The following is a 12,344-nucleotide window of genomic DNA, read 5'->3' on the forward strand; positions in this document are numbered from 1 at the left end:
TAAATTTATGAAAAAAGTTAAGAACAGACCATTTTCCGCACTTTCTAACCGTATTCTACGCGCGTGTTTCACAACGGAACACAAAGCAATCTCAGTCATTTTCATACTGCGCATTAACAGCGCGACAATCAGAGCAAAACACTGCAGAGGCTGTGAATGCACACGATTTTTGAAATAAAAACTCCGTACCTAAAGCGTGACTAAGAAAAACGTTGACGGCTGTTATTACATTTGAATATCTTACAGTTTCATTTACCGTCACTTACTAATAAGATAACTAATACGTAAGTAGGACTTACTTCCAAGACCGTAACAACACCAGGGAACGTTTGCTACGACTTCTGACCTATCATCGCGTTTGTGTTTGTTTACATCCTGTTTATTCTTATGATGAACGGTTAAAGTCGACGTGGGCGAAGTGCAGTTCCTGCAACTGATTAAAGTTTCGTTTTCGGCCCCACGTTAGGGGCAGTGTAACGTAATTTAATTTAATTGATATATGCTTTGATAGGTTTTAATGAAGTGGCGTCAAAATAAAACAGAAATAACTCTAATAATACTACGAAAAGTGTAAAGTAATTTAATTTAGACCGACGCGGATCAGCAGTCAGCAAACTAGCTCAGAACTCAGGGTTGTTACGGCATTATAAATAATTAATTGTCTGTCTCTTGAATCATCACAGATATTCTTAAATATGTATAAAAAGTATAGTTAAAAATCATGTGCTTATAGCACGAGATAATATTTCGTATGTGAGTTCAATGTGAAGTAATAAATCCCGTGACTCCAGGTCGTGGTTTCATCTCGAATACCAGTATAGCATAATCCTTTGCAGATGAAATCTTATACTTGAACCAGGATCCTGTGGCCAGGCCTTTCTGCCTGCGATGTTATCTCGTAACCTTGAGAAAATCTGAAAGTGAAATACATTAAATTATTCTTAGCGGCCGCATAGCTCGTGGAATCTGAAAGAAAATTTCGTGTCCTAACTAGCGACACATCTCGAAGATGAGCTGAAAGAAAATTACTATTTATTTTCTAGTATGGCGCCTAACAATGCTCAAAGTTCCGCCAACGCCACGTCTACTCAGGACAAGTAAGGTTTAGGTTTACAAATAATTATGTACCGTACACAAATTTAAAGTCATTATCACCTATATTTTAGATTCGTTTACAACTTACATTGACTGTTACAGCCAGGTGAACCTCAGACGATCGTTCATTCCTCTTCGAGTCCAAGAACAGAGCCGGCCGCGGTGGCCGAGCGGTTCTAGGCGCTTCAGTACAAAACTGCGCGTCTGCTACGGTCGCAGGCTCCAATCCTGCCTCGGGCATGGATGTGTGTGATGTCCTTAGGTTAGTTATGTTTAAGTAGTTCAAAGTCCTAGGGGACTGATGACCTCCTATATTAAGTCCCATAGTGCTCAGAGCCATTTGAACCATTTTGAACCAAGAACCGAAGAAGACCAAAAAAAAAAAAGAAAGGTAGTCACAGAATCTCAAATGTCCGTGGAATATATTGCAACACAATGCAATTGTTTACTCTTTGGTGTACATCGCCAGATACTAATACAATAATTATCACTACATGTCATTTATAAATTTCAAATTCATGACCACCCCAGGGATACAGTACATCCTTCAACATGACAATGCCTGACAACACACGAGCGCTGCTATATCTGCAATAATCCGGCGCTTTGAGTTCACTGTCATCAGTCATTCAAGTCCTGACTTGGCCCCATCTGAATTCATCTGTTTTCAACACTTACAGAATACCTTCGTGGACTTCTCTTTGATAGTGATAAAGCGATGCTAGCAGAGTTGAGATTGTGGCTCGACAACAAAGTCAAACGGTCTACAGGGACGGTACCAACAAACTAGTCTCTCGTTGGGAGAAAAGTGTTCACCGCCAGGTTGGCTACATTCAGAAATGTGTAGACATGAAGAACAACGATGTAGAAAGTTAATAACGATATTTTAAAATGCATTTGTGAGTTTTCACATAAAAAATTCGGCGGCATTATGTTTCAGCACGCACTAGTATGTGTAGCACAGAAATATTCCCTCGTTTAATGTATGTGTACTGCATAAAAGGACTGACTGAATGATGCATCATTGCCCAGCCAAAACCACAACCACAACCAAAACCACAAAAAAACAAGTACGCGAAACTTGGAGAAGTAAAAGATCTAACATTTTAGGCATCGTTTTAGAAGGGATTTTTCGAAATTCCACGCATAAGGGGGTGAAAAAGGGTGGAAAGTTTTTTTTCTTTTTTTTTAAAGAAATGTTGCTAGTCAGGCAATTCTGAAACTAGAACTAGGAAAATTGCTATTTCGTTTCTTGGTGAGAAAAAGAAAATGTGCTGCAGAAGTTTTGAAAATTCAAACTTTACGGGGTCAAATAGTGGATGATAGTTTTTTTTCGGAAATAAATCATTATTAAAGAGGTACTGAAGCGTTTTTCAAGCTACATCTATGAAAATTGGCGCAGTATTTGGCATCTTCGTTAAAAATAAAGAATATTTGTTCTATGTTTTTGGAAACTCAACTTCTAAGGTGATAAAATTTATTACATTTATATGTGTTTTATTTAAAATATATTTTATGAAATTATTAAAATACTTCATCATGAAACCAGAATCCTTTTCTGGTCAAAGTACATTCGGAAAAGACCGTGCTTTTATTGCCTTCATTCGCGTGAACAGTTACGAGATATTTGCAGTCTGTGAGCCAAAGCACAATTAGCTACTTAACAATCTTCACAACGGATCATGTTTGTCAGAACTCTATAGGAAAAGAAATTGTTATTAAATACATTAATTTTCCTGGGCCTAATATATGTCTATAGAATTATTTTTCTTGTAACTGTCATGCAAATTAATCTTTACCGATTACAAAATGGATCCAATGGTTATATACGATTACCTGTACACCAATATCTACATCTACATTTATACTCCGCAAGCCACCCAACGGTGTATGGCGGATGGCACTTTACGTGCCACTGTTATTACCTCCCTTTCCTGTTCCAGTCGCGCATTGTTCGCGGGAAGAACGACTCCCGGAAAGCCTCCGTGCGCGCTCGAATCTCTCTAATTTTACATTCGTTATCTCCTCGGGAGGTATAAGAAGGGGGAAGCAAAATATTCGATACCTCATCCAGAAACGCACCCTCTAGAAACCTGGACAGCAAGGTACACCGCGATGCAGAGCGCCTCTCTTGCAGAGTCTGCCACTTGAGTTTGCTAACCATCTCCGTAACGCTATCACGCTTACCAAATAACCCTGTGACGAAACGCGCCGCTCTTCTTTGGATCTTCTCTATCTCCTCTGTCAGCCCGACCTGGTACGGATCCCACACTGATGAGCAATACTCAATATAGGTCGAACGAGTGTTTTGTAAGCCACCTCCTTTGTTAATGGACTACATGTTCTAAGGACTCTCCCAATGAATCTCAACCTGGCACCCGCCATACCAACAATTAATTTTATATGATCATCCCACTTCAAATCGTTCCGTACGCATACTCCCAGATATTTTACAGAAGTAAAAGCTACCATTGTTTGTTCCGCTATCATATAATCATACAATAAAGGAGCCTTCTTTCTATTTATTCGCAATACATTACATTAGTCTAGGTTAAGGGTCAGTTGCCACTCCCTGCACCAAGTGCCTATCGCCTGCAGATCTTCCTGCTTTTCGCTGCAATTTCTAATGCTACAGCTTCTCTGTATACTACAGCATCATCCGCGACAAGCCGCATGGAACTTCCGACACTATCTACTAGGTCCTTTATATATATTGTGAAAAGCAATGGTCCCATAACACACCCCTGTGGCACGCCAGAGGTTACTTTAACGTCTGTAGACGTCTCTCCATCCGTTTGAGACGAGAGAAATCATCGCCGGATGTAAGAGTGGCTGTAGTAACTATAGAACGGCTTATGCAATTTGTCTCTTAACACGCTATATGAAATTATATTAAACACACTGGAGAAATTCAACTGTGGAACGAGTGATAGCGATGTAAAGGGTTTGCTAACTATTTTATAGCGCTGAAATTTACACTTTAGCAACGACTGTAACCACATCAAATTCCATTCAACAAAAATATCTGTGCAGACCTTACAGCCTACGAGATCGAAACAGCGGGCGCTAAGCTAGTGCTTACTATTAGGCAAATTGAGGGTGGATTGGGGGAGAAAGGAAAGGAAAGAAACAATCAGCTGCATAGGGAGTTCATGCGGAATAACCGGCGACGAGCGAGAGTTCGTGCCTGCCCGGGACTCGAACGCGGGAGCTCCTGCTTAGTGGGAATTTGCATTAACTACTGCACCACCCGGTCATAATGTTTATCACAAATGTGCGGAATATCTCGGCTCGCTCCCTGATCACCTCACGTTCCCACCTTGCTCCATTAATCTTAATTTCCCTTCCATGTCACTGAAGGTTGTGCTGTAATTGCCTATCGTGATAAATCAGTTATATGAATGTGTGTTGTCTGTTTTATCGGAAATATAAGAATGAACAGATACCACGTGAAATCCTCTGTTGCGATATATATTACGTAAATTGAAGGTGGGTGTGGGATGGCGGAGGGGGGGGGGGGGGTGAGAAATGAAAGAGAAGGAAATGAACAAATGATGTCAGCTGCATCGGGACTTTGTGAGAATCAGCGACGACGAGTGAAAATGTTTACTGGCCTGGGACTTGAAACTGGGACATGTCCGAAAGAACGGACATCACGGTTTCATATGACAATACTTGCGGCCCAATAGTAAATTCTGAGACATATCCAGTTTTAGCACTGAATAGTTCCAGAGTCATATAGTTACCACAATTAAAAAGTGCAAAAGATCGAGTTATTCAGTATTTGTACTATGGTGGTAAAATTTAGGACAGACAACTAACGTGGTCTTTGCCGTATTTCCAATGCTCTGTGACGTTCTTGAATGAAATTTGCTGACTTGGCTCCTCTTTTTTTTTTCCCCCAATTAATATCTGGAGTTTCTTGCACACCATTTTGAAACAGCTTGAGCCGCGGCACATACCGTAGTATTCTGAAACCTTCACCTGAATAGAAATTCTAATTCGACTGCGTGTAGCGATTTCTTAGCAACTGCGATATTTCATGTCTAAAAGCTGCAAAAAGGCTAGAGACAATTATACAAAATGCTGGTACCATGAGAATGTCAGACACTGCCTTCTAATTATGGAGACACTGCATCAAATTCGCTTGTGATTGGGAGGAGGAAATGGGTTACTCCAACAATTTTGTTACTCTCACAGTATGTATTGTAACAGTAAACGTTCCTTGGATGAGAAAATTGCTATTAAAAAAGTTCTATCCAATAGAGCCAGTTAAATAAAATAATGATTCTTCTCTAAATGAAAACCGGCTGTCCATGGAATTATATTGTTTTATGAGTTTTTACCAAAACACATAAATAATTATTCTTTTTATAGTCTGGAATATTTAGCTAAGCGATGAGTCACATATACCGTTGCAGTCGTTGACAACTATCCTTTTCTTCAGAACCAACGTTGCTAATCACCCGACTCACGCGTTTACGGCACCGTCCAAGTGGAACAGGTGAGAGTATCGAAACGTAATTGATAAGAAAGTCTCTACTGATACCATTGTATAACACTCACCTACTCATGAAATTCCCTCCGCACACCTCCGATAATATCGTTGGAAAGCACTTGTATGTTACAACAGAAGTCATCCCTAACGAAATCTACTGATTAATTGTTGATAACAGAAAATTATCTAACTTAATTTGTTTGAGATTTTGTAAACATCTTACGAAACTACAGCGTAGCTACATTACATATAGCTGTAAGCTTGGAGCAGGTTACATAGAGGCATTGGACATTGCCAATAATGAGGTTGCTGATCGCCTTTGCGGCTGTGCTGGCCGTTGCTTCGGCACAGACAGCAGCTGACAGATTCCCAGATGACTTCATGTTTGGAGCTGCGACAGCCGCGTATCAGATCGAAGGAGCCTGGAATGAAGATGGTGAGTTGAGGACGACTAATGTATTCAGCGGCAAAGTAACGAGAAGAAAAGAAACTTCGTATTAGAAAGCGTTCCATTATTATTTTCCACCAGTGTGGATTCACAGCCTCGACGTAACTTTTGAATGTTAAAACAATTTGAAGTATCTACCTTAACCTGCAAATTACCTTATCCAATAGCACATTCATTGTATCATGTTTCACATTACATTATCAGGCAGTTTCGGCCCGTATCTTTTTTCAAATGCAGCTGCATATTTAGAGATTGTCTAATGTGGCGCGAGTACGCGTCTCTCTCTCTCTCTCTCTCTCTCTCTCTCTCTCTCTCTCTCTCTCTCTTTCTGTGTGTGTGTGTGTGTGTGTGTGTGTGTGTGAAGAAGGAGGAAGAACAAGTTTCTTTTCTCGAGTAGAAAAAAATTGTTTTGAAATTTGACACATATACGAGTACCATCGGCGCAACTGCATTTGAACGTTTTCACACACCGGAACTCGCCAGAAAATGCAATGTAATACATCATACAATAAAGGTCACCTTCTATAAGGAATCTGGCAGCCTACGCTGAATGCTAAAAATGATTTTACCATTTAAATGTTCAATTATGTTATCTGTCTACAATAACGTGTGGAGTCAACATGTTCCAAATTGCTGCTAGTCGAAGAAAAAAGTCAGTACTAAACTTTCATGAAAATGCTTATTCTGTTGTTTTACGTACTATACTGTTCTGGCATATCTGTACAGGGAAGGGAGAGAGCATTCAAGACTACCTTTTCCACAACCACCCGGAATATACAACAGGAGACACTGGGGACGTCGCTTGCGATTCTTACCACAAGTACAAGGAGGACGTGCAGATGCTGAAGGCCATCAATGTAAGTGCACTTCCAAATCGAAGAAGACTCTCTTCAACATTTACCAATTGCAACACGTCTCTCTTCATTTTGTGTTCAATTCATTCTGCACTGCAAAACGATGGTGGTTTATTTGCTCTCCTTATTTGCCTTAGAGAGTGTCTGTACTTTTAGAAAAGTGCAGTTTTTCTCGAAAACGAATGTTGGTTCATTTTCAGGTATAAGCTCCTTTGAGTAAACATCTAAGGACGAACTAAATCGTGAACTTCAATTATGCGGAAACTAGTTGAAGCTAAGAAAGTCTAATATCAAGAGGCACTACAGTTTCGGACTGATGTAGCTTTCTCTCGAGCTACAGGAGAAAGAATGCATCCGTATTATCCGGGAGTTAGATGAATCAAATAAAATACGAGCAACATTCCAGCAGCAGTTTCCAATTTTATACTGCAAAGTAAAAGAAATTCTGTAATACAAAAGCGAAAGAATGCAAGTTCACGGTACAATGTAATGTCAGCGACGAGATTATTACATTTGGAACTATGTCCAGAAATGTTTAAGAATGTGGAAGAAAAAACTGCTGTGTTCTTTATAAAGAAACCATTCTAAAATTCGAGTTTGATAGAGTTGGCGAAACTATGGAAAACATAGTTGCTTTGAAAAAGGTATCTGAATCCCGCTCCTCATATATACGAATCAGTGCTTCAGCCAGTGTTCCACAATCCCTTTCTTCCCGAACTTTTTCCCCGTCACGTAAAGTCTATAAATACGGAAGTACAGTGCTTCCCTATTCCTCATTAGGTCACGTGTGAGCTTCAGCCGTGTTAGTGATGAGGGCTTGTACAGTGTCTTGGTTTTATGGTGTTACTACGGTCGATTATGAAAATGAAGAAATGACAGTCGAGGAAACCCAATGCTATCAAACAGCCTCCTCCTATTCCATATTGTCGACAGAGGCTAGGAGCTTTAACGTCTCCATCAGAATATCGTGGGCCGATAGGGTGGAAACTTCGAACTTCTCAGGTATCCGTACTGATAAGCATTTAAACTGAGAAAATAACATTTTTGAGCTCCTAAAACAACCTAGATCAGCAACGTTTTCACTTAGAATCATTGAAAAACGAGGAGAGAGAGATATCATTAAGTTGAGATACATTGCATGTTTTTATTCAATAACGTCATGTAGAATAATGTTTGGGGTAGCTCATCTTTAAGAAAGAAAGTCTTCATTGTTCATAACCGTCCTGTAATAATAATGTTTGGTACTCAACCACAACCATTTTGTGTACATCTGCTTAAAGAGTTGGGCATTCTGGCTACTGCTTCACAGTGTATTTATTCCCTTATGAAGTTTGTTGCAAATAATCCCCTACAGTTCTAAAGCAACAATGATGTACTTAATTACATCACCTGAAGGAAAAATGACATTCATTATTCGGTATTAAGTTTGTCTTAGCATAAAAAGTGGTGCACAATGATGCAACTAAATTTTTGATCGCTTACCCAGTGACATGAAATGTCTGACAGGGAGTAAAATAAAATTTGAAATCAAAGTGAAGAAGTTTCTCCTTGACAACTTCTTCAGTTCCGTAGTAGAATTTTTATTGTTGTAAAGTGTAAAAGATGGTGTGATAGAAATTCCTAATCCATGTCTGTATATTTAAAAAAGAAAAAAGGAACTTCGTATATCTTCATCCTGCAGCCACATTTACAGATTAATTTGCAACGAGAATGTAAAATAACTCATTCCACATCATTATGATTTAACGTGCAAAATTATCCTTGGAATACGAATATGACGAATCAGTCCTGTCTTTGTATGTGTCATTCGCCTATCACTCCTTCCTTTGCCATTACTTAGAACCAAGCCGTGACTTCCATACAGCACGAGAGGCATAATCATTACTTTGTTCAATTGCATAATAGCCTTTCTTCTTACTTAGTTCTTGTCCACAAATAGCCGTGGATCTGGTTTGTAAGTCAAAATGCTACGTAGTTCTCTACAAAAATTCCTCTTCAGTTTGTACAGATTGAAAGTTTATTACGCATCCTGTGACACGTGAGATGCGTGCTTGGTTCTTAATTTTGTAATGTTCACTGTCGTATCTAATCATCTATTTGATAATTACAAGGTGCCCTTGTTGTGTATTACAGAACTTTACGTCTCACATTTTTCGTTTCTATCACTGCGTATTTCTAAATCGCTGTTCATAGTGCACATAGCTTTCCAGAGTGGCAAACAATTTTGCAAAATAATTTCATCTCATATTATCATATATACAACAGATAAAAGTTGGCTTTATGTGAAATATTTTGCTTCTAAATATTTGTTAGACAAAATGTAAAAATTTTTTCACTTTTGACTAAGCTCGATTATCTATAGTTTCCTGTACAATAAAACTATCTACTCCAGTACTGGTTAAACAGGTTGTTAAAGTTCGAGATAAGTCTTACTCCGAAGTTTAGAATTAACATATGAACTAACAATCAAATATCAGCTATTAATCGACAATCATTTTTCGAAGATATTAATACATTGTAATTGAACAGGCGAACGTATACCGATTTTCGATTTCTTGGTCACGAGTATTGCCTACCGGGGACGTTGACATTATCAACCAGCCTGGTATCGACTATTACAACAACCTCATCAACGAGCTACTCGCCAACGGAATTCAGCCTATGGTAAGTAAGAAGTAATATTATCCACAAACTTAATGCAGTACAATAAACCTCTCTTGCGTTTTAAAACACCTGCAGTTACTGTACTAATGTAAATATGAATAAAAATGACACAGATTTTTAACAGCTGTGACAAACTCTACAGTCCTGATATCTGAAATTTTCCCTTACCTCATAAAGGTACTGAGACTAAAATCCCTCATGCTGTCGGGTTACGTAGTTCACTATCTAATAGGGCATCGCTCGAATGCAACTATTTTTTTCAAATAAAAGAACTGACATACTATACATTTGATTGTGATGCTTTAGGCACATCGGACCGTACCTCCAGCACAGCACATACCACAAGCGTTTACTGGGTCATGATTGGAATTAGGGGTGATACTGTGACAAACACGTTAATTCTGGGCCTTTGACAGTACGGCGGGGGTTAGTGTACAGAGAGGCTAGGAATATCACAGTAGTTTCACACCTTGCGTTTGTATGTTACCTTCCCTGTAAGTCAACAGTATACGATGATGAACAGAAAGCACTCGAGCTCGATAACAATCGAAGAAACCGGTAACTAGCTTGTACATTGTGTTAGTGTGAGTTCCGGCCGATGTGGCTTAGCGGTTCTAGGCGCTACAGTCTAGAAAGGCGCAACCACTACGGTTGCAGTTTCGAATCCTGCCTCGGGCATGGATGTGTGTAATGTCCTTAGGTTAGTTAGGTTTAAGTAGTTCTAAAGTTCTAGGGGACTGATGACCTCCGATGTTAAGTCCCGTAGTGCTCAGAGCCATTTGAACCATTTTTGTTAGCGAGTGTAGTATCAGAAATGTGACTGCTGATATTTCGTAGGGTACAGTGGAACGACACTGACTTGCAGTATGGTGCCAAAAGAATCCAAGTGAACATAGCTGCTGACGGGATTGGTCTCAGCACCACACCATAGGATAAAAAAAAAAGAATTAAAAATGTGTATACATTAGTTCCATTAGCAAATGGTAATCACAATTGATACGAACAAATGAGACGAAGTAAAACTGAAGGAAAATAGTAGATTAAGTATTGACGTCGACGAGATGTCTGCAGGTATAACACACAAATGAAATGAGAAAGGATTGGGAATAGTGGAAACAATCGCCGCAGTCTATTTACGGAAAACTTAATTGCATGATGAGACAGAGTGTGGATCCTCTGTCTTCTAAACCTGAATCTAATATCATAATCAATGATCCTTCATCCACAGTGAGTGTCATGTTATTGTTTATAGTATAAGAAATATTAATAGTTAGGTAGTGGGGTAAGAGGTCAACAGTAGCTTTATAACAGCAAATAGATTTTTTAGTTGTAGGCTCTAACTAGAAGTAATAATTAATGTACGGAAAATGAGGGGATTATATACCCTTATACACCGAAGCGCCAAATAAACTGCAATAGATATACAGAGATATGTAAACAGGTAGAATTCGGCGCTGAGGTCGGCAACGCCTATATAAGACTAAAAGTGTCTGGTGCAGTTGTTAAATCGCTTACTTATGCTACACTGGGAGGTTACCAAGATATAAGTGGATTTGAACATGGTGTTATAGCCGACACACGAGCGATGGGACACAGCATCCCTGAGGTAGCGATGAAGCGGGAATTTTCCCGAACGACGAGTGTACCGTGAATATCATCAATCCGGTAAAACCTCAAATTTCCGATATCGCCGCAGCTTGAAAAAGATCCTGTAATAACGGAACCAACGACGATTGAAGAGAATTGTTTAACGTAACGGAAGTGCAATTCTTCCCCAAACTGCTGCAGACTTCAGTGCTGGGCCATCAACAAGTGTGAGTGTCCTAATCATTATCACTACAAGTCACAAAGCTTTACGCCTCACCTGGGCCCTTCAACACCGACATTTGACTGTTAATGACTGGAAAAATGTTGCTTGGTCGCACGAGTCTCGTTCCAAATTGCGGATGGATATATAAGGAGAAGGAGACAACCTCATGAATCTATGGACCCTGCATGTCAGCAGGGGACTGTCCAAGCTGATGGAGACTCTGTATGTGGGGCGTTTGTAGTTGGAGTCATATGGGACCCCTGGCATCTCTAGATACGTCTTTGGCGGGTGACACGTAAGTAAACATTGAGTCTGATGACCTGCATATACCTATGTCCATTGTGTATTCCGAAGGAACTGGGCAATTCCAGCAGGACAATGCGACAGACCACACGTCCAGAATTGCTACAGAGTGGCTTCAGGAACACTCTTCTGAGTTTAAATACTTCGGCTGGCCATCAAACGCCCCAGACATGAGCATTATTGAGCATATCTGGGATGCCTCGCAACGTGTTGTTGAGAGAAAATCTCCGTGTCCTAGTACCCTTACGGATTTATGGACAAACCTGCAGGATTCATGGTTTCAGTTCCTCCAGCACCACACCAGGCATTAGTCGAGTCCATGACATGTCGTGTTGCGGCACTTTTGCGTGTTCGTGTGGCCCCTGCATGATATTAGGCAGGTGTACCAGTTTCTTTGGCTCTTCATTGTACAACCTTATACGAATAGGTAATGGGGCAATGGTATAAGTATAAATAAGTAACCCAATATTTCATATTCTCAATAACAGTGATAGTTGTTTTAGTCTTGTGTAATTTACGAATCTAGTGCGTGGACATCCTCAGAATAAGAGAAAGTGGCATCACATGGAAATTAGCTCCCGTATGGTACTTTCATGTCATGTTTCGTCAGTGAAAAGTTCAGATGAGGTTAATTTCACGAAAACGTGTTTGTTTAATAAAGACCTTGTGTTG

General features: G+C 39.7%; 1 protein-coding gene across 1 annotated transcript in view; it reads left to right on the plus strand.

The window, feature by feature from the left end:
- Nucleotides 1-5,884: 5,884 nt before the first annotated feature.
- Nucleotides 5,885-12,344, plus strand: part of LOC126094864 (myrosinase 1-like) — a 58,982-nt gene continuing 52,522 nt past the window's right edge. Inside the window, exons 1-3 of the mRNA XM_049909496.1 lie at nucleotides 5,885-6,029; nucleotides 6,768-6,898; nucleotides 9,425-9,559. Coding sequence (XP_049765453.1) covers nucleotides 5,894-6,029; nucleotides 6,768-6,898; nucleotides 9,425-9,559 — 402 coding nt within the window. The 5' untranslated portion in view covers nucleotides 5,885-5,893. The remainder of the gene's footprint in view (nucleotides 6,030-6,767; nucleotides 6,899-9,424; nucleotides 9,560-12,344) is intronic.

The sequence above is a fragment of the Schistocerca cancellata genome, chromosome 8 (assembly GCF_023864275.1).
Source record: "Schistocerca cancellata isolate TAMUIC-IGC-003103 chromosome 8, iqSchCanc2.1, whole genome shotgun sequence".
Taxonomy (NCBI): domain Eukaryota; kingdom Metazoa; phylum Arthropoda; class Insecta; order Orthoptera; family Acrididae; genus Schistocerca; species Schistocerca cancellata.